This window comes from Limanda limanda, chromosome 17 (genome assembly GCF_963576545.1).
Source record: "Limanda limanda chromosome 17, fLimLim1.1, whole genome shotgun sequence".
In the NCBI taxonomy this organism is placed as follows: Eukaryota; Metazoa; Chordata; class Actinopteri; order Pleuronectiformes; family Pleuronectidae; genus Limanda; species Limanda limanda.
Window position 1 is genome coordinate 6,505,021 of NC_083652.1, and position 22,705 is coordinate 6,527,725.

At 41.3% G+C, this 22,705-nt stretch overlaps 3 protein-coding genes across 3 annotated transcripts in view; all 3 read right to left on the bottom strand.

Annotated features, from left to right (window-relative positions):
* Positions 1-1,645, bottom strand: part of ppfia3 (PTPRF interacting protein alpha 3) — a 28,530-nt gene extending 26,885 nt beyond the window's left edge. The window contains exons 1-2 of the mRNA XM_061089825.1: positions 1,606-1,645; positions 1,286-1,491 (exon numbers count right to left, since the gene is read on the bottom strand). Of these exons, the coding sequence (XP_060945808.1) occupies positions 1,286-1,491; positions 1,606-1,645 (246 nt within the window). The remainder of the gene's footprint in view (positions 1-1,285; positions 1,492-1,605) is intronic.
* Positions 1,646-8,333: 6,688 nt separating this feature from the next.
* Positions 8,334-14,853, bottom strand: nucb1 (nucleobindin 1). The gene is made up of 13 exons (XM_061089466.1): positions 14,768-14,853; positions 13,107-13,230; positions 12,891-12,998; positions 12,626-12,758; positions 11,798-11,901; positions 11,102-11,287; positions 10,898-10,988; positions 10,747-10,805; positions 10,396-10,488; positions 10,204-10,293; positions 9,678-9,848; positions 8,578-8,695; positions 8,334-8,473 (listed from the first exon to the last, which is right to left on the bottom strand). The coding sequence occupies exons 2-13, from the start codon at positions 13,224-13,226 to the stop codon at positions 8,388-8,390; spliced, it is 1,359 nt and encodes a 452-aa protein (XP_060945449.1). The 5' UTR covers positions 13,227-13,230; positions 14,768-14,853; the 3' UTR covers positions 8,334-8,387.
* Positions 14,854-15,557: 704 nt separating this feature from the next.
* Positions 15,558-17,629, bottom strand: ccndx (cyclin Dx). The gene is made up of 5 exons (XM_061089326.1): positions 17,603-17,629; positions 17,387-17,569; positions 17,080-17,295; positions 15,854-16,171; positions 15,558-15,722 (listed from the first exon to the last, which is right to left on the bottom strand). The coding sequence occupies exons 1-5, from the start codon at positions 17,627-17,629 to the stop codon at positions 15,558-15,560; spliced, it is 909 nt and encodes a 302-aa protein (XP_060945309.1).
* Between the last annotated feature and the right edge of the window lie 5,076 nt (positions 17,630-22,705).

The window sequence follows — 22,705 nt, forward strand, 5'->3', positions numbered from 1 at the left end:
TCCTGTTTGTTCACTCAGTCATGTTTTTCCTAGTTTGTTTGTTTGTGAGCAGGAATACGTAAAAAGTACAAAACGTATTCCTACCTAACTTCCTAGAAGGATGCGAGATGGGCCAAGAAACCACTCATACAATTTTGAAATGGATTCGGTCGGCGGATCTGTGATTTTACATTACAAGAGAGGGTGTTTTTCAAAACTTTCACCAATTTCCCACTGAAATCCTTTTCGGATCTTGATGAAAAAAATGATTGAAGGAACCGATATCTATGAGTTTGTGTAATTCGATGCAGCTCGATGTAATTTAAGGGGACTGTTGGGCCTTGGTGGTAGGCGCTCTACTGAAAGACATTCTTGTTTGTTTGTTTGTTTGTTGTTTGTTTGGAGAAGGATGGGGCCTCTTTAGATTGTATTGCAGATTAAGGGGCAATACATCTGTGTGTCAATCCAAAAATCTGCATCTTAGTGAAGTCGACAAACAGAAACCAAATTAATCTGTTTTAGATCTCAACCTCTTCTGCTCGAGTGAAATAATAAGAACACACTTGGTTAATGACCCAAATATTTTCTCTCCAAAATGCATCCAAAATTCATCTCCTGGATTTTTTCATTATCAAAAATTATTCATAATAAACACTGAGGAGATAATTATGTAAATATTGTTCTTCAGGACCCATAATGCATTTCATCTTGTTACAGAGCCTTTAGTATGCTGTGACTGGATAAATCCAATGTGACATTAGCTGTGTCTCAGTTCTGGGGCTTCATCCTCAGGAGGAGGATGTCCACCAATATACTGCTCTCTTCATGGTCAGGGTAGAAGGCAAAGAGAGAATCGAAATGTGTCGGATTGTGATAATCCCGCCCTTATGATTGTTACCTAGCATCAAATCTGAATTCGGAAATGACGGGAAAGTTTTAATGCCACTCGTTTTTTTTTAAATACCATGGGTACCGTTAGCTGATCGGTTGAGTTGTCGCGTGATACTGGTCTAGTTGCTCCACCTGCAGAATCCTTTGTTTCTCTGGGATGAAAGGACGCAAATGCAACCTGTGAAGGATGCAGACCCTGAATCTAGACACAGCTATTTTCCGCTCTTAGTGTCCGACTCTTGATTTTGAGGTGAAATATTCCTTTAGTTCAACATGCAGATCGTCAATAGGACGTGTGTTTTTTCCAATCGTTTCTGCGGACATCGTGTGATCAGTGTGCGACCCCTGACCCTAAGTGTCAGCAGCTCCCACCCCCCCTCTGACTGTCGCTCCGACCCCCCCCCGACGTTCCTACCTGCGGCAGGGCGATGGTCAGCTGCCTCTGGAGCGACTCCTTCTCGTGGCCCAGGTCTCGCAGGCGGAGGTGGGCCGTCCCCAGGCAGTCCTGCGTCTCCCTCAGGCTCTCCAGCAGCCTCTCCCTCTCCGTCAGCATGTTCACCATCAGCGACTCCAGGTTGCCCGTGCTCCCACCTTCGTCGGTGCCGCCCCCTCCTCCTCCTCCTCCGCCGCCGCCGCTTCCTCCGCTGCGGGGTTCCCGGCTGCCGTACCCACCTATGCCTCCTATTCCTCCTCCACTGCCGGCCGGGGGCGACGAGCCGCTTCCCCCCCCGCCGCGCCCATCCTCAGAGATGGTGGGCATCACCTCGCACATCATCGTGAGGCCTTGATGTGAGAGGCGTTTTCTGAGAAGACGACGACTAGGACACTCGAATGCAGTGTCTGCTGGAGGACTGGCCGGCTCTCCTCATGAAATACTCAACAGTCACTGTTTTTAATTAAGGATCTTCCAGCTGAAGCTGATTGGCTGAGGTTGGAGGCGAGATGCGGGTGATGAGATGATGGGAGAGAAAAATGAGAGGAGGAATATTGGAGGGGAGTGATTTGGGGGAAACTGGGTTGGGTGACAGGGGCTGAGGGTTCAGTGGGGGGGGTGCAGGGGAAAGAGGGAGAAGTGCAGGTTCGGTGGTCGACCTCTGACCCCTGGGCTTCACTGAGACGAGAAGAGATGAAGAACCTGGAGGAGAAGAAGAAGAAGAAAGAGGCGTGTTTGTGTTTATTTAAGGCAAAGGTGATGATGAGAGCAGCTGAGAGGAGGAAGAGGAGGAGGAGGAGGAGGAGGATGGAAGGATGAAAGCAGAGAAACCTGTGTTTCCCACCGGGTTGAGATCATCGCTCATGTGGATCCAAAGTGACACACGCACACGCACACACACACACACGCACACACACCCGCGCACACACACACACACACACAGCAGTGTTTCCTCTCACCGCCTGACATCGCGATACTAAACGTCTGGACTCAGTTTTATTTGATGTGCACGAGCGTCCACGGCCATAATGATAATAATGATGAATGCGCGTGATGTGCAGAAATGAGTCGTGAATAGCAACAGCCGTACGGAACGTAACGTTACGCAAATCCAGAGCAATTATCCAGGCCTGGAGGAAGAGAGAGGGAGAGAGAGAGAGAAAGAGAGAGAGAGGAGGCTGTCGAAGAGGAAGAAGGAGAGAAGGGTGTCATCCTGAATTGTAATTATGGGCTGGATCCAGGAGGAAGCAGCCTGAGCGTCTTTCTCTACGGTTCCGGAAACCATCAGTGAAAAAAAACCCATCCCGGTGAACTGGGAGGCTGAGGATCCTCAGACAGGAAATGAATCAGGAAATGTCTTAAGAAAATAAATGACCTGAATACAGAAAAAAACTGTATGCGAGGCTACACACACACACACATGCGCCCGCGCACACACACGCACGGCTCTCACATCACGGTGGGAGGTGCCAATCATCCTGTAAATGATGAAGGCCTAATTAACACGCCCGATGACATGATGTTGTGACGTGACGAAGATGAAGATGAGCGTCATGTCATCGGTTCTTCTCGGGGTGTTCTTGTTCAGAGCGATCGCGTCTATTACCTATCAACACCCCCCCACCCCCCTCCCATGAAAACAGCTGGAACTGGGGAGGATGCTGTGAGCACCCCCCCCCCACCATCACCATCATCATCACCACCACCACCCTTCCCCCTGTGCGTCCTTACCGGGTCCATGGTCGACGGAGAGCGGAGTCGAAGGCGCATCCCTGAGGCCGGTTCACTCCATCAGAGCATCCCGAGGAGCCGGAGGCTGCAGGTTCGATCCCCCGTCACAGCCCGGTCAGCAGCCTCAGCCTCAGCGCCGTCCCCTCCCCGGCTCTGCTCAGGGAGCGACGGCTCGGCAGCTGCGTCAAGCCGCACGCAGCGCTCGCAGCGTGACGTCCGGTTAGGACTTTCATAATAAAACAAGGCAAGTGTGGAGCAGGAGACATTTTGTGTTCTGTATTTTGTTCCTTTAGCGCTTGTTTTTCTATTTTACAAATGTGAATGTTTTATTTGTGATTCTTTGGTGTCTTTATATGCTTTGTTAAAGATCTTTTTTCTAAGTTTCAGTGTGTAAGATTTAGGTGAAACTTAAAAGGATCTATTGGCAGAAACTGAATGTAAAATATCTTGGTGATGTTTTCAGTAGTGTTTCATCTAAATTGTACAAAATTGTTGTTTTCTTTTACCCTAGAATGGACCCTTTAAATTTAAAAACTTTATATTAATTGGGAGACTGTCCTCTCTACAGAGGCAGCCATGTTTTTTTCAGTATCTCAGACTAAACAAACTAAACATCTTTTGATATTTTATGAAAACTGAAGACTACCACAGGTTATCTTTCATGTTAGGAAGGGGAGGGTGAGGTGAGGGGTATTCAACTGCGACATGCAACACCAACACTAGATGTTAATAAATTCTACAAACTGAACCTTTAATTATTATTAACCTATTTATTACACCAGCCTTTTGGCTTAAGTCACCCTGAGTATATTGTAGAAAATGAAGCAAAATGAAATAAATTTGAATCTTAAATGTTGTTATAATCTTTGGTATGTATCACATTGTATTTTTTGACGTGTGTCAGTTTAAATTTGTACAAACAAAAATCACTCGTAAAATAAGATTTCTGTTTTATTACTTCAGGCCTCCAAAAATATAACAATGTGAAAAGAAGTCGTCTATTTTAGGTTGAAGTGCTCAAAGGTAGAGATGTATAACAATAAGTTACTTTACATTCCTACTCCACCACAAAATGTTCCTTTTACCTGACCATTTTACAATAAAATCGAACAATATTCAGGAAACATCAAATTTTAATTTTGATACTTTTCTCACCTGTTGTCAATGCTTTTGTACTTTTTCCTCAACTAAAGATTCTGATTTGGTAAAAGATCTAAATTGTTCATTAAATTGATAAGCAGACTGAGAAATCAAAGCAAGAATCATATGATTTCTGTTGAGAAGACAAAAGTAAGGGCTGACAAAATACTTATGTCCATACCTTATAATTGACTTTTATTCTGTTGATAAAAAACGTAGGGCTTCTGCTCTTGTACCGGATGTTTGTCTCAAACTTGACGCTCTCTCGTCGTTCATTTGCCTCTCCTATGCAGGAGGCGGCCCTTAAAGAAACAAGCTTCACGGAGCCTCCACTTCCTCACTCTTCCTCCTCTTAACGCACTTTTTTACTTCCTCATTCCTTCTTCTACTCTTTAACTTCCAACCGGTTCACAGGATCAGAGCAGCTCATTTCTCTGGATTTATTCTAAAGCCTGTGGTGGATGAAACTTGACAGAAACAATTGAACAATGGCACCCTCTGGCGTCTGAACGGGAGAAATGCACTGCACTGGTACCACCAGGGTTTGACCAACATGTTTTTATTTGAGGCAAAAATCATGGATGTTGTTATTTTCTGTGACATTGACATGTATTAATCATTTTACTTGTATTACAAGTTTGTATCAACGTCAGGGTTTGTGGATGTTTATTGAACAAATTAAATTAAAATTGTTAAATTTCCTCAGAATAATTCAATCACGCACCCTTCATGTCAGGGGATTGACCAACCCGTCAGTCAGAATTGACCAGTTAACATCAACCGAAACGAGCAGCTCGGTCCCTCGGCCAATCAGAGAGTGAGGAAGGCGGGTGTTAAACCTCTGGGTAAGAAAGGGGGGAGGAGGAAGGGAGTGTGGAGATGACGTAATGTCCTCCTCAGATTAAAGTTTACTTTATTTCTGATCATGATTATAACAATAAACAGCTGATCACACAGTCAGACTTCTGAAGAATTTCAGGGCGTAAATGACTAAAACACTTGACCACACCTGTCTGTCGTCGTTTAATGATTCAAGCAACAAATTCCAGATCCTAAGACTGTTTATCACACTTATGTACAGAGGCTTCTATTTTAAAAAGTAATAAGGCCTGGATTTATTGATTTGTTAGTATTAGTATTAGTATTTGATTGATCAACATATGTCGCCTATATTGGTCTGATCAGGACAAAAAGTTATGACATTCTGTATGAGAAGTGGCTATGAAGAAATCTTGAAACCATTCTGATTTTACTTGTTAAAAAGTGAATCATCTCATGAACCAAATATGGATTAATGTTTAAATGTAAACCTAATGTTTCACCTGAATGGTTGATATTAAATAGGTCTGTTACATTCATTTTCCTTTAAAAATAAAGACAAAAAAGAATATTGGATTTCATAAAAGTGATATTAGTTCATTATTTTATTTTTTACATGCTTTTAAGAAATGCATGGTAGGAAAAAAGGTGATCACAATAATTTAAAGGAATATTAAGTAATATAAGTATCAGTACTTCTCTTTATTTATTTTTACCAATAGTATGTTAAGATAAAAAAGAAAACCTAAATTCAGAGCTTAATTTGCTACAGATGGTTTTACCTTCACTTTAGATCACAGTGCTGATTGAGTTATTCATACCCATTGAAATCTACTTTAAGAAGTAGTTTCTATAACTTTCAGTATTATTTTAGGTTTCCTAAAACAATTTAAATTGTGCTAAGGATGCAACACACCTTTGCTGTATGATGCAAGAAAACCTAAGTGCTTCTACATATCCTTTTTATTTGTTTGACCTTTTATTCTACTCTTTATAATCTTTTCTTTAGCTTGAAAATTGTTTTAACTCTGCTTGCTGATTAAACATTTTTTGAATATATTGTCTGTTGTTTTTAATGTTCCTGTACAGCTCCTTGATCCCACTTCTTTATATGTAATGTTATATAAATAAAAGTACCTTGCTTTGTTTTTATAAAAACAGAAACGTCTGTAATCTCAGACAGAGTCCAAAATAAAACATATTTTGTCTCTATATTAACTTGAACTTTCAGAATAAATATTCTCAGTTCTGTTTGAGTCCAACTGGTCAAATCAAAGCGAACAAATACAGACTTCATGACCCAGGCAGTTTCCTCGGGACGTCTTTATTTGGCCGATATGACAGCAGTCACGGACAGGAGGCAGCTGCACGGACACCAGGAGAGGAGGGGCCCCTCGGGGGTTGCAGGAGGTCAGCGGGTTAGAGGAATGCTGATAGGAATGCAGCAAGCAGCGGCTGGGGCAGCATCTCGACAGCGGGACAACAGCGAGGATCAGCGGCCCCCCGGGGAGCCATGACAGGGCACAACAGGCTCAGAGGAAGAAGAGGAGCAGGAGGAAGAGGAGCAGGAGAAGACGGAGGAAGAGGAGGCTTGGTTCAGAAAAAACATCAAGTAAACAGAGTGAAACACTCACATTCAGCTTCCACACTGAGGGAAACATCACTTCTATACTTTGTATTTGTATCATTATCATATCTATATAAATAATATTTGTGTATTCCTTACTTTTTCTTTTCATCTGCTCTGTATTTATGTCTTTGTTCTCCTGCAACTAAGGCTGATCTGATCTTATACAGAGTCTATGCAGAATTTGTGTATTTGTATCCACCTTCATTTAAATATTAACTTTAGTTTTTTCCAATGCAACATTCTTATTACAACGGTCAGTGGAAACTTAAATCATTAACCCATTGAGGGCTGGATTCAAAATCATTCTGAGAATCAAAGAAAAAAACTGAAATCACAGGGTGACCCAGCTGGCATGACTTTGATCACAGCAACTCAATGTGACTCAGAATATCCCTGAAGTTTTACTGACTTGGTGTTATACTGTGACGATTTAGTGTTCCCTTCATTCCCTTCATTTGTAATTTAGGATTACTGAATACATAGTCTTTTTTTAATATATTTTCATTCAAAAGCAATTATAATATTTTAGTTTAGACTGGGGTCACAAACTGCTGACTGGACCAGATCAAGCCTTCGAGACATTTAGGTCCACATACATTTTCACTTATTAAGATAATTACCAGCTTTTGAATAATTTGCTACATTGTGGCTGCAAATATTTTAACTGTAAAACCGTGATATTTGTTTTAAAATCCCCAGATAACAAAATATTTGTCTAAACTTGAAAAGCTAATTCTTTTTCTAATTTAATGTAACTGCTTATAAGTTGTTGTTATGCAAGAAAACAACCTTGAGCAACATTCCAGCTAACACGAGTCAACATGACGACAGCCCACAAACTGGAACGAGCAGATCATTCGGTGCAATCCCAGTTACCTGAGTGACGCCGTCTTTCACACACACACAAAACTGTGTCATGTCTTAATAACTGGTGAAAAGTTCTGAGACGAGAGTCAACTCTCAAACTGGCCAACGCAAACACGCTGCACTGGAAATACAGAAACCATTTTTTAATGGAGTTTCAAGAGATTGAAATATCAGAAGCTTACACTTCACTACCGACTGTGAATTACCCTGAAAACATTTCATACGGTTTTGGATTTTTACTCTGAAAACAAAACCATACTTGCAAATTCTAACTGATATAATGAACATTAAAAGTATGTATTTCAATGAAACAAAAAATATCAGACGGCTCCAATTCACTATCTGATTATTTGATGAAAAATGATAATAGACGCCTGGACACATGCTGATATTTAAGTGATGGTGACTGAGATACAAACAGCAATCATAACATCACCTCTTTAGTGGAGGTCATAGAAATAGAATGTGAAAGGTGAAAGTTGCTCAGCTTTTGAGTGGATATAACTGAGAGGTCAGCTGAATTCAAAGAGTCCGTTGAATAGGTTTTAAATTAACACTTTATTTGAAGATGTTATTGTTTTTACACTGAAGACCCTGCACAAAAGAAAACGTCACTGAAACTGGAGATTTCTGAAAATACATATGCAGGTTTTTTCTGATGTTTTGAGAGCTTTGATTTAACATCGACCACAGAAATGAACACACAGTACGATACGTCATAATTCACGAGTCCAGTCCGCCTGAATTCACACAGACTACTCACAATACTCAGTCTGTAGAACACATCTGGATATCTGTGTCAGTGCAAATTAGAGTGTGTGTGTGTGTGTGTGTGTGTGTGTGTGTGTGTGTGTGTGTGTGTGTGTGTGTGTGTGAAGTCTGTCAGAGCGTGCTGCGTTAAGTTTCTAGAGGCAGATTCTGTGGAGGCTCTGCAGGCAGATTGTTCTGGACTTGAACTTCTTGCTCAGCTGGAGCTTTTTCCTCTGTGAAAGAGCAGAAGAATATTAACGGACTGAAAACTGTTTCGACACAAATCCACAGCGACAACACGTTGCCACATGTTTCACTTGTCCTGTTTTATTTTTACCTTTAACTTCAGGTTTCGGGGCCTGTGGTTGAAACTGTAGTTCTCCATTAGGGCCTGCAGGGGGCTGCCCATCTGCTGCCTGCTGCTCTTTCTGCCTCTGGGACATCTCTAACACCGCCTTGAAAAAAACAACAAAAAACCCACAAAATGATTCTGAACTAGAGATGTCCTGATACCATCTTCCCCTTCCTGATACAGATTCCAATACCTGCACTTTGCGTATCAGTCAATATCAAGAACAGTTCTGATACCAGTGCATTTAAAAAATAGCATATAATGTATTTTCCTGCTGTATGGAAGTGATGATTGCTATAGTTGTAGTTGGTGTTTTAAGTGGCATCACTTTCTCCCAACCCCTCGAAACTGAAGTCTTACCTACTTGTGCACGACACTGTTTTACCTTTCCAGTGTTAAATATAGTCAAACTGCTGACTTTGTAATCTTGCTCTGGCTAACGCTGCACGACCAGAAATCTCTTCTTCTCTGCTCTAAAAACAGTTCTTCGTGACTACACTTTCGGAGCAGCGGAGAAAAAGTGTTTCTCCGGGTAAAGACAATTGCAGTTTAATCTGTGTGAAACTTTAAAGAAGCTCTACCTTTGCAGCAGTATCAGAGACATTTCCAATGCTGGTGTCAGTATCAGACCATCTCTCATCTGAACAAGTCTCTGTGTTATGACACGCTGAATCGGCTTCTGACGTAATGTAATATAATTGTCACCTCAGTGTCTCAGTTGGCTTGAATCACCTTGGATGTGTTAACCCACCGCGACGTCACCCATTGGTTTTTAAGCTGCCGTTTTGAATCCTTTGGCATTTTGTCGAGTGCTATCTTGTTTTTTTACTTTAAACCCCCCACAGAAGTAATCATATTTGGTAGCTAAAGGGGCAGGGCCAGAATGAGGGCTCGAGGGCAGTGCACACCCACCTAAAGCTGTGACCTGCACCCATTGGAGGATGAAACTAGAGATTGAGGTGCTTCTGGTCAGTAAAGAGAATACATGCTTCAGGCCTTTTCCATATTGGCTTAACTTTCTAGACTCGAACTCTGCGTCCACTTTGATTTACGGTCTAAGGTTTGGGAGGCGGTGCGACAGTTACCTGCTGGTACTCTTTCTTCTGAGCCTCCAGGGCTTTGCCTCTTTCATTCAGCAGGTCCTGCTCCTGCCGCAGCGTCTCCGCCCTCCTCTTCAGATCTTCTTCTTTGTCTCGGAGCTCGGTCTCAAAACGCTGGAGTTCTTCCTCCGTGTACGCCGGCTTCGTGTCCAGAGTCTGGAGAGAGACGGCAGGCAAACACAAAGAAGTGACGGTATTACTGAGGTATCAGTGAGGGGAATATTCTAATGCTTCACATAGAAAGTATGTCAGCAACAATAGCCTGGTATTAATGTTGATATAAAGCAGATTTATGGCAAATTTATGCTCTATGTGTATTACGAATACAGCCTGTCAGGAATCCAGTCCTGCTGTGTTCACACCTTAATTCCACCAATTTTTTAACAAAGAGCTGCTTGACCCATTTAACTTCACCACCCACATTTTCACAGCTTGTCCTAGGACATGAACCACAGGCGGTCTAATAACCCGACCACATCCCTGCCCGTCAGGCCGCCTCTGGGCTCTTTACCTCCCACTCTCTGGGGTTATGAAAGTCCCTCTTCTCTGTGGATTTCAGGAACTCCTCCAGAGTGACGAGCCGGTCCTTGTTTGTATCGACCTTTAAAAACGCAGAAACGAGGACAATGTCTCAGTCAAAGCAAAGCAGACAAAACAGTTAATAGGATGTGATGAAGAGAGATGAAAGTGAATAAAGACTCACATTCTTCATGACGTGCTCCCTCATCCTGAGCCTTTCTTCCTCCATCTCCATCATATCATCCTCCTCATTCTTTGGATCGTAGACCTTCTCCAGCTGGAGGAGGGAGATGAACAGATGTTAGCTGCCGTGAGGAGGCTGGTGCATACCACTACTGTCAGGTTTAAAACTTTGTATTTTCCTAAAACACCGACATAAACAGCTGTATTTTCAAACCGATGATCATCCACTTGTCACATTCTGTTGATGGATTTAAATGTGTTTTCCATCTGGAAACTGAACAAATAAAACCTTGATAAACCCTAAAACAAAACTTAGGTGAAAGGAGCTGTAATGAACTGCAGGTTTTTTTACCTCCTTCGTGAAGAGAGCCTCCAGTTCCTGCTCGTCTAAAACACCATCTTCGTTTGTATCTAAACAGGGCAGAGAATCATGGGAACTGTTTCATATCAACCTCGTCGGAATGAAAAAGAACTGGGGTTAAAATGGAGGTGTTGTTACCCACCATGCAGTTTGAAGAAGGTTTTAGGGTTGAACTCTTGTGGATCCAGGCCATCTGTCTCCTGCCAAACTTCCCGCAACTGAGCAACACTTCCCTGAATGTGACAAGATGCAGCAGAAACAGGAAACGCATGTTAAAAAAACCAACAACTTCATTCCCCGCCACCCGTTTCCACTGATAATACACAAGGATCCATCCTCTGCCCACCGGAGAGTTAACTTTAGGGTGCTGCCGGTGTTTGTCCTGCAAATCTTGCAGTCTCTTCTCCTCTTTCTCCCTCTTCTCCAGGTCCAGGCCCTTCAGGTACTCTCTCCTCTCGTGCTCCTTCAGCATCTCGTAGCGCTTGAACTCCTCGTGTCTCTCGGCGTCGTAGTTCTCCAGGTCCTTGGTGGCCTGAACGAAGGAGTCAAGGGTAAACAAAGAGCTACAAATGTGCAGAAACGATCACTTCTCTACGGGTCAGACACGTTCACAACAACAATAAATTGTCTGGGACATTCAGTTGAGGGGTGGAGCTGTGGTAGAGCATATCATTCCACTGGGAAAAGCTCAGGGTTTTTGTTAACTGCACATCAACACTGACATCAGCCCTTATCGCCAAAAGCTCTTGGATCTCATTGTCTTTCCAATATGATCGTTTTCTACATGCTTCTCTTTGTCATCCTGAGATATTTCTAATCTCCCATCGTGTAAGGTGAGAAACGTAATTAACACGGCCACTTGCTCGCTGTGACTTTTGCAGACATATTCCTGCTGTATTTTGACATGGGCTCTCTTAGACATTTTACAAGGGGGCTATCATAAAAACCTCCCGGAAAACATCTGGAATGGACCTCAGTGCATGTCTGAAAGCAGTGAGGGAAACTAAAACCCCTCCTCTCACTCATCACAGCCGAGTCTTACCGTCGAGATCAGCAGCTCAAGGTCTTTTGCCTCAAACGTGTTTTGATTGTGTGGATCCAGATGTTCAAACTGCTTCAGCAGGGAGGCGTGGTCCATCTGGAGGCCTGCATGGAAAAAATACAAGAATTACCAAACGCTTGTTGGACTTCTGACAAACATGACTTCGTGTATTTATTTTTCATCTGCATCTTCGCACAGGAATCGAAGATGACGACACTGCACATCTGTACGCTTTTACTGTAAACGAAGCGACAGCTGCCTGATTGTCACTTATTTTATGATAATAATTCCAAATTTACATCGGTTACAGAAAATGATAACATTTTACAAGGAATTACTGCATGTTCTAAATCATTTTGCTTGTTTTTTCTTTTCACTTGCATTATTTTAAATGTGACTCAAAAAACTCAACCAAGCCAAACTTAAATTTGTTTTTATTTAGTAAGTAAAATACAAACACATGCATGTTACCTTTTCCTAAAAATAAAAATATTTTTTTTTTCTCCATTGAATGTCTTTTTGATTTGACAAGCATTATGTATCTATATTATTTATTTGTATAATAAAAAATATATGTATATTAATGTTATTATTATTATTAACTATTTACTGTTAGTGCTGTGGTAGTTGTCTACACTTAACATTTTATAAAGTAAACCACATATAACATAGGAAAAAGCTAAGTTGCTAATAAAAGATACTGCTTTACAAAAATCTGTATTGTGTAATAACCACATTTTTAAACAGGGGTCATTGATTACATAGAAATCTGATATAATCTGCACACACACTCTCCTCAAACCTTCAAAGGAAAATGAGTCCACTCACTCTGTGTGTTGGTGCTGTCCAGTTTGGCCTTCAGCAGCATCCTGAGCCGAGACACCTCCTGCCGCTTCAGCTCATCCAGCCGAGTCCTGACATGGTGACCGACCAGGTCCAGCTCCTTACTGAGGCGGCCATTCTGGCGGAGGACAGACCGGGGAGAGGGAACAAATCAAATGTTAGATCCCCCTTGGTGCTGGTGAAGGTGAACGAGGGCAGCTTTGTGGGTAGGGAGGAGAAGAGAGAGAAAAAGTAAGAGATGGATCCTAACCTTGATGTCCTCTGTGTTGGCTGTCTGCAGTTTCTCTCTGAAGTGAGGGTCAGTCTCCAAAACCTCGATCACCTCTCTGAGATACCTGTCGTAGTACAGGCCTGTGTCCTGCAACAGTGTGTTGTAATAAAAGGATTAATTTTAACGCCAAACGGATTCTCAGCTCAAACTCATAAGTGAAACGGTGAAAGACAAGAAGAAGAAAGGGACCCTTACAGCATTCTCCTCCGGTACTTCCTCTTTAACTTCTTGGTGGCCTCCATTGCGATCAATAGGCACCGACCAGACCCCGGCAGCGATGGAGAGAAGCAGCAGCCAGCCAGGATTTAGGTTCATCCTCCTTTAAATCAAACAATAACAACAGAGGTGTGTGAGTGATGAACCTGGACAAGATGGATCTCTGGTAGGGCGTCAGTTCACCTGCAGGACATCCTTTTAATACACCTCTCCATTTCTGCAGGGATCCTTCACTTGTGAGTTTTTGTGCAGAGACAAAGAACCATTCACACTCACATTCACACCAACAGTTAACTTAGAGTCTCTGATCAATCTGACTCCAAACTGCATGTGTGTGTCTGTGGGAGGAAGCCGGAGAAAACCCACACAGACACAAAGAGAACATGCAGACTCCACACAGAAAGACCTCGACCAAACCCGGATTCGAACTGAAAACCTCCTTGCTGTGACGACAGTGGGAACCACTGAACTGTGCCGCAAACAATCAGAAATAGATGCGCACAGATTCTTTTCAGTGAAAGATTGGACTCCATCATGACTATTCCAAGATTGCAAATATATTCGCATAAAAACGATGAAATAATACAATTTATCTTAAGTCCTATTCTGAATTTTTCCTTGAATATTAACCAGTTATATCTAATTGTCAGTTATTTTAATGTTGTACTTGGATTTATTTTAATTATGTATATTTTTATATTGTCTTCTTTGTCTTTTCTTTATGTCTTTCCGTCTTAAGTAAAGCACTTTGAATTGCCTTGCTGAAAGGGTCAAATAAACTTGAGTGAGTAATCCTATCATCATCAGTGTCAAACTTTCACTATATTTACATTATTTGAATAACCGGAACTTCAGACCTTATTTATTCAAGGAACACGTCAGACACCCGGATACAGACATGAGCACCACACAAAACATCACATCATGAATAACTCCATGTCATCATAGCCTGTGATATCAGCCAGATAAACAGAACCAATCCCAGGTGGTGTTAATGGTTGGTGGCTGGTGTGCACATTATAAGCCGAATTCAGCAGGAGACTTCCAGGAATTATAAAAGGTCAAAAGTAAAACATTTTCTCGTCATGAGTTCATTAAACACTTGGAGATGTTTATAATCATACATTTCCTAAATGGAATCTCGCGAACAGATCAGTTTCGAGCAGGAAGATCTCTTTACAGGGGGTGAAATAGGAGGATATATTTGGTTAAGGACACCGGAAGCTTCACTAAATTGCCTGTTTCACAGAAAAATTATTTTGCTGACGTTGTTCGTGTTTGTAGCTAGTTAGCCAGCTAGCTTAAAAGAGGAAACATGGATGCGGAGGGCAGGTTAGTGATTAGCATTCAATACAGAAACGGATATTTCTGTGGCTGTAACACAAACGTGACATTAAACACATGGTGGGTGTGCGTTCACGTTGGATTGAATACACGATTCGTTATTTTAACATAATGTTAAAGGTGATACAAGAGCTACTTCTCCATCAACGCAGCAGTTAGCTATGGGGAATATCAGGAAGAATACTTCCTCCTCTGATACGTCACGTTTTCCTGCACATTTCTAAACCCGAATGACATCACACCAGTTATTTAAATGAAATATAACAGAGAAACGTCTCTAAAAACTCGTCTCTTACCGCTGATGTTGTTCTTTTCAGATCAAACGATCAAATCGCTATCTTGACTAGAGTCGGAGGAAATTGACGTCATGAAGCTAAGGCGCTTTGCTGCCTTCAGGGACGGTTGGAAATACTAAACCCCACGAATAATGACATTTGAGTAATGCCAGCAGATTAAGGAATTAGCCAAATTATTATTTGTTTATTTACCGAGTTTTTTTTATTTTTGGTATATTAATTGTTAAAATGCGATTTAAAAGATTTATAAGTAAAAAAAAATTGCTTTTGTTAACGTCAAAATGACACTCCTACAAATAAAACTGTACATAATGGCATCATTATCCCTGTGGTAAATAAAGCATCGACACAAGTTCTGTACAAACGTTTTTAATTGTTTGAAAAATAGATTTGCTGTATATTTAATTCAGTACATAAACACAAAGTCATGGCATAGTGAAATAAATTAAAATAAACACAGTTAACAATTGCACGTGATAATAAATTAAATATATAAATATGAATGCATCAAAATGACATCTAAGCCTACAATAAAATTAATAGAAATAGATAATAATTAAATATGGCACATAGAAACACATACTTGCGAAAAGTGTTCACAAATAAATACAGTTAAAAAAAATTAAATAAATTAACAGTCACGCAATAAAAATCAATTATTTCAAAATGTATATATATATAAAACCATGTCTGAGCATTTTGGGGTCAATTTCAATTTATATCAGTTTGACTGATGAACTTAAATGGTTTATATTGATTTACACTTGCGCTGCATCAGCTGATTCAGTGTTTAGAAATCAATCTCTCTCATGTCAGTGGGTGTCCCGGCCCGCTCATCCTCCTCCACCTCCTCCTCCACCTCCACCTCTTTCTCTGTGGGGCCCTGCTGAAGCCCACTCCTCAGCCGCTGGCGGAGGCCGTACTCTATCATGTCACTGTAGCACTGCAGCACTGCCTGAGAAGCGAGAAAGTGAGTGGATTTAGTCAGAGATGAAAGACTCTTCATGCATTTGACAAGACAAGTTGTTTTTGCAAATCCAATTCCCTGAAAAAATTTAATAATAATGAAACCAGGTCTTTACTCACCAGCTCAGTCTGGCACAGCTCTGCCAGCTCTTCACTCATGTGAGCCAGCTGAGAGGGCCCCTGGTTGCCAAGGCCTCGCAGTGCACAGTTGAGGGATGCTGCAGCAACAAGTGATGGAGGTGCTCCCAGGAACCGGGAGTCACAGACACACATGGCCGCCAGTGTGTCACTGTGCCGCCGCAGGGTGGACAACCGCTCCTCCGCAGACTCCCCATCGCCTCTCTGCTCCACTGAGGCCAGGAAATGTGGGAGGAAGTCTTGAGGGGTCACCGCTGCTGTGTCCCACCGCAGAGTGGCCAGGATGACTCGCTCCATTTCCTGATGGAGGGAACAGGTGGTTTTAAGAATTAGAAAAGTCGTGGGGTGGTAAAACATGGAGTTAGTCATAAAAACATGAGCTTAAATTGTAAGGCTGCATTTAAGATCAGTGATGGGAACTTCTGACTTAAACCTCTGAGCTGCATCACTGATTTACTTTAGCTTCAAGATCAGATGGAAAGCTGATTTGTTAAAGCTACGATATAGTTATTACAGTTGAAACACAATTAGAATAGTATAAATAGATATCAAAAGATAAGCTTCGATTTTTTGCACATTAGTGCAGCTTCTCAGATGTGAAGATTTGCTGCTCCTCATCATATATATCAAAGTGAACTGAACTCTTATGACTTTCTATCTGAAAAACAAGATGCCACCTTGAATTTCATAGACAAAACAATCGACTGATAAATCCGTTATAGTAAAGTAATCCCTTATTACAATGTTCTAATGTATCTTATGGACTGGAACTGATGATGGGCATCTATGTTTTATTTCCTCAGGTAAGAGTATAGATTCTACAGTTGATCAGATTAATAAGAAATAAAAAATGGAAGTTTATAAATTATATACTTAAGGTTTTAGACAGGCTGACATCCAGTTGCTGGTTGACTGGTATTTTCAGTTCATGAGATACTTGTTAATTTTTAGTTTCCCTAAAATTCCACTCATACTTGTCCATCTTATACTATGATATAGCTACTTTAATGTTTTCTCATAAAGCTTAAGTACCATAAAAGGTATAAAACTAGATACTATATTATTATTGTTTAAAATTACAGTTTACACTGCAGTTTGATGTAAGTTAGTGATGGTATTCGGGGCCCTCAGTTGGAAATGAACCAGAGTCGTCATCTTTACTGGACTCTTTCACTCCAGCTTCTACAGTGACCCAGTGATGGACTCACCCGCAGGGTCGAAGGCGGGAAGCTGTACTCGGCTGCGGCACAGAGAGTGTCTGCGGTGATGTTGTCGCACTCTGTGAGTTTGGACGCAATGAGGATGCAGCCGGCGGCCAGGCAGTACGGTGAGACAGGCACAGACAGAGTGGCAGACAGGTAGCGGTCCATCAGAGAGACAGACAGAGGAAACACTGTCTCATCACAACCGATCTCACAGCACACCTGCAGAGAAAAGACAGAGGATACCGGTGTCACAGCTGCTGCGATGACACAACTCATCCAGGATCATGAGGCAGGATCAAGAGTTTCATACCTCCAGGGCCCACTTGGCCAGCTCCTCCCTGCGCTCTGGATCCCTCTGGATGAGGGTGATGTAGAGCATGGAGGGCATGTACCTCTCCTCCACGTGAAGCAGTCTCAGGATCACACGGTGCCCCGACACTGTGGGGTCCCAGGCGGCTCGCAGCTGAGTCGAGCCTCTGTTGGGGCCCTGGCCCTGGCCCTGCTCCTGACTCTGGTCATCCTCGACCTCTTCGCACCACAGAGACACAGACATGCCCCTGTCCATCTGCACAGCCTGATGGGTAAAATATGAACCTGTTTATGTCCAACTGGGAAGGAAAAACAGCAGATACTGTCCTTCTGCCACCTGAGCTGCTGTGCAGGTAAGGGGTCGTGTGGAAATCCCTGCAGATTCTCCCTTGTTTCCCTTTCTTGAAATCTGGACTCTTCTGTCCTGTGGTGCTGTGCAGAATATTAGCCCCCAGCTGAGTCCTCTGAGTTTTATACCCAGCCGGGAGAGAGAGGGAGAGGGAGTGGCAGAAAGTCCGAGGCAGAGAGGGGAGGGGACCCTCATGAGTGACATAAAATAATAAGAGGACAACAATATGGTCTGCGCAACAATTGCTCCAACAGGTGGGGAGAGGGGGAAAGGAGGAGAGCGAGGGGAGAGAGGGAGGCAGGGGAGGAGGAGAGAGGAGCAGACAAGAGAGGGAGTGGCCCGCAGGGGACAGAGCAACAGCTTGTCCTCGACAGTGAAAGAGAGAAGGGAGGAAAAGAAAAGGCTGCGAGGGGTGAGAGCTAGAGAGAGAGAGAGAGAGGGGAGAGAAAAGGTCACCTCCACACTCTGACAATGGGAATGGATGACAAAAGGATGAGGGTGTTTGTTTACAACGTGCGGAGGGCAGGAAATACGCCAAACAAGATGTTAAATCATAGCTGATGATAGATACAGGGAATCTCTTCATCTTCTAACACTGTATCACAGGTTAAAGATCAAATGTTATATGATGAAATCAAATATAGATGTTCGTGCAAATATTAAAGAATTTCTCCTATTTTTGTTTTGTTATATTGTGAGAAACTTCTTCAGGCCAGATCAGCAAAATTAAACTGTGAATCTGTAAAGGGCAATGGAGCTGAAATGGTGAGTATTATAATTAATACAGGTAATTCTTATATTTGATCAGATATTGAAACATTTTTCAAGAGCGAATGGTCCAGATGTTCTGGTTGCAGCATCTCAAATGTAATCTCTTTTCCCTGCCCTTTACAATTGTATAAAGTGTCTTAGCTTTTTTTATGCTTTTTTTATTATTTTTTGGGACAAATATTTAGTGACAGGGCAAGGCTCTATTTTTTTTTACTATTTTCCGACTTTTTATGAACAAAAATATGACACACCTTTCTTTCCAAGTGACAGTTCTGGATGCAAATAAATGCAATGAATCAATCAATCAGGAAATGTATTCACAGGTTAAGGGATAACAAAATGAATCTATAGGTGCAACCTTTCTCTTCAGTTTGCCATCAATGAAAGGATGTAAACAGACTTTGATTTATCCAGTTAATGTTATAGCACCAACTACTGGCAACAGGATATGATATGTCATCATATCATTATGTTTTTTTAATTTCTCAAAGATGGTTTATCACATCCACTTCAAGTTTGATCAGGAAGCCTTTAGGACTTTGATGATGACTCATTGTAAAAGTTGTCTCTGACTGCGTAGTGAATTTCAATGTATCACCATGAAAGTTTTAGTTCATGCATAAATAATCCAATCTTCACCAAATGTCACATTTTTTGTGAAATACATGTTTATTTGTAAACAGAGCGGGGAACTTAGTTCTCATAACAAATGTTAACAGGAAACAAGGATGTATTACGAGCCTGAAACCTTTCACGCCAAACTGAGGTAAATAAATGTTAACCCGTCATCAGGCCATCGTGTCTACAGGGGTTATTCAATAGGCAACTGGACTTTTTGGGGTGTTAGAAGTGAAGTGGCCTCGTGGATGAGAAACACAGGCCAATCCTGTTGTCTTTGAACAACTCCTGAAAAGTACTTGTTATATTTTTCTATTTTCTCCAAGCCTCATCCCTCTCTTTACTCTCTGGAGTCTCATTGTCAAAGCAACCTGTGTCCCGTCTCCCCTCCCTGCGCCTGTGGCAATCTGCTGCTCATGTTTAAAGAGCAGTGCAGCCACTGGGGAGGGCTGGGCAGGCGAGGTATGTGCAACAGACAGTGGAGCCGGGGCAGGTCAATGAGCCGTATTGTCTCCCTTTACAAATCAGTGTCAGACAACAGCCCCCTGGCCTTCTGCCTGCTGCTGGCACACACACACACACTTCACACATTCACGGGGTAGACACACTTTTCACACGCTCCCCGGGGACTCCTCTGATGGTCACAGTGGGGTCGCTCTCACCAGTGGAGAATACAGATTGTATTTGACGCAGTCATTACAGGTGGCTGTTCACACATTAGAGGTTTCAATGGCAGCTCACGTTTCAAATGGGAGTTAAATGGACGACCACAATGACACCATGATTTCAGCTCAGCATCAATTATTCATGCTCCATTCAGCGCGGAGCAGACGACCAGTTCCACAAACTTCACAACTACATGTGCAGCACAAAAATAATTTAAACATTTTTTATTTACTCCAAATATAATTATTTTATTAGACTAAGTCTTTCGTATTTCATCACGTATCCATTGATTGAGGAAGTTTTCAGATCCTTTAACACTACCACATAAAATACTTGACATCTATAAAATTCTATGAAAATCATTAATTATTAAAGAACTGAGTGGAAATTAAATAACCACTTTAAAAAATTGTCATGCTATTAAATATTATATATTGGATTATCATTGCTGATGTAAATGTATTTAGTTGAAGTGGCGCTTCAGATGGGAAGTTCAATCCAAGTATCATGTTTTATAAACTTGTTTAAAACAAATTTCTCTAGATTAACTGGTACAAATAACATAAAAGTATGATTTTTCCCTTCAAGCCGTAAAGGACTAAAACTTCTAAAATGTAAAATATTACAGTACAGGTATCTGAACTCAGTACAGTACTTCAGTAAACTGTTAACAGTAATAGCTGTCGGTGGTGCTATACAGTGGTAAAGATTTAAGGGGATATGTTTTGTGGAAAAGTTTCACGTTTCAAGAAGGAGAAATCCAACAGCTGCTGGGTCTCCACTACAGCAGCATGTACACTGACATATGGAAACGTGGTCTGAATCATACAGCTGCTTTCAAACAAAGCACAGTTTGGTTTGATCTACAAGTTATGATCTGATGACATTATTATGATTTCATGTCCTCGTTCTCTTAAATCTGGGGGAGATATTTGCACTGTGCACAGATTTTGACGTTAGTGTGACCAAAATGACAAGGGCAGCACAAAAGGACTTCACCCCATTATAAGTTTAAAAGAGGGGTATGAATTAAATGAATAAAAATAAAATAATAATAATAATTTATTTTATCTATAGAGCACTTTTCAAGCACTTCCCACTATATACCTTTGGTTCACCTACATTTTTATTTTAACATTCTCATTATCTTATCTACCGGCTTATTTTAGTCTTTTTTCCATTATTATATGTATTATAAGAATATTTAGTATTATACTTTTTTTTTATATTTCCTTTTTTTACTGTATTGTTAAAACCTTATATTGCAACTTTTCCATGAAAGGCACTTTTAAAAACAAGTCTGATTTGATTTTTGATATGAGAAGAAGGCAAATTATTGATTAGATTATGTAGTACAGTCGAGAAAATCTTATTCCAGAAACAAGAAATAAAGAAGAGAAAAATGTAAAATGTAAAACAGAATTAAATAAATAAAAGAGAGCACAAAGATAAGTGAGTAGAACTGACTGATTCGTACTGAAAGCAGTGGAATTATCACACAAATACACAACGGATTAGGAAAGTCAGAGAGTAGATTGTGCAGCCACATCATCTACCACAGATAACAGCTTTCCTAAGACACGCAGCATAATGACAACATGAACAGACCATAATCCTCCAACACTTGGTCGATTGTGGCATTAGTGAGAAAATGGGGTTTAAAGCTGTTGACAAGGCCTTCACCTATAAAACAGGCTTTGAGAGGAAATGAAAGCAGATTGAGTTTGAATGAAGGCCTGAGTTAAGTTTGGCTCTGTCAGTCAAGTGAGGTCAGGAGGGAGGAGGACAAGGAGGAGGAGGAGGAGGAGCAGGAGGAGGATGGGACAGGGAGTGACAGATCGTGGGCCTGTTTAAGCACCCTCCTAAATTCATACACCGCAGCTGTATTCAAACAAAACAGATCGAGAGGGTAAGAGACAGCGAGTGGCCAAAAGAATAGTGCAGCGGGTCCTGAGAAGGAGGTGTGTCGCACCCGCCCCTCATTTTCCAGCTCATTTCCCGGGACAGTGGAGAACAGAGGTCCTATTTTCCACTCCGCCATTCACCTCACACAGACACCTGCTGGCCAGTGAGGAGGGGGAGAGGGGAGAGGGCAAAGTTTAACCAGTTCACAAGTTAAAGACGCCACATTAACTCATAGATGTCATTGTTAGCTGGAAAAAATTATAATTTATCAGTTTGATCCCCAGGGGCAAGTTTTTTTGTTACAGTTCCTCCAATCAAGTCTAGAATTTCATTAAAAACCTAAGATTCTTATAAATATAGAAATAAAAAAAATTGAAGTATGTCCAAATGTAAACCTTTTTTAAATACACTTATTCACACTTTGCCTTTTAATCAAATTTAATTCTCAACTGTATTTTAATGAGTTAGTAAAAAAAAAATCCAGTCCAATCCACCGAAATATTTTTCATTCTATTCTTTCCTCTACTACTTCACAACATTTCAGAGGAAATATCCATTTTCTTACACCCCAGCATATGTTTTACAACTGTTGTTTTTGTGCACATGAAGATGTGACACAATAAAACACATGATCAGATCATTGCTGCTTGAGGGGAACTGATCCTTCACTCATATGTTTAAGTACTATAACAGTAATGTAAAAACACTGCATCTTAAGTAAAAGTCTTGTTTTCTTGAGTAAAAAATTAAATGTTTTAACTACTTTATATTCAGTTGGGTGGATTGATTGCAGTCACGGTTGCGTCACAAGAAAAGTATTAAGTTCTGCATCATCTTGTATTTATTCGTTATGCTTCTTGCTGATCTTTGTTTTTTCTATGTAAAATATTCTATAATGTGATCGCAACACTTAATCAAATGAAAACAGAATGAGACAGTATGAACTGACAGCAACTCAGAAACACATGGAAATATGTCACTCAGTAGAGCTCATAGCTGCCACTCAGGCCT

Coding starts and splice junctions, on each gene's coding strand:
- nucb1 (XM_061089466.1), bottom strand. CDS start 13,226: ATGAACCTAAATCCTGGCTGGCTGCTGCTTCTCTCCATCGCTGCCGGG. Junction 12,759..12,890: donor CCAACACAGAGGACATCAAG/GTTAGGATCCAT, acceptor GTCCTCCGCCAG/AATGGCCGCCTCAGTAAGGA. Junction 10,294..10,395: donor GGGAGCACGTCATGAAGAAT/GTGAGTCTTTAT, acceptor GCGTTTTTAAAG/GTCGATACAAACAAGGACCG.
- ccndx (XM_061089326.1), bottom strand. CDS start 17,629: ATGTCTGTGTCTCTGTGGTGCGAAGAG. Junction 17,296..17,386: donor TGGCCAAGTGGGCCCTGGAG/GTATGAAACTCT, acceptor TTTTCTCTGCAG/GTGTGCTGTGAGATCGGTTG. Junction 16,172..17,079: donor TCCCGCCTTCGACCCTGCGG/GTGAGTCCATCA, acceptor TCCCTCCATCAG/GAAATGGAGCGAGTCATCCT.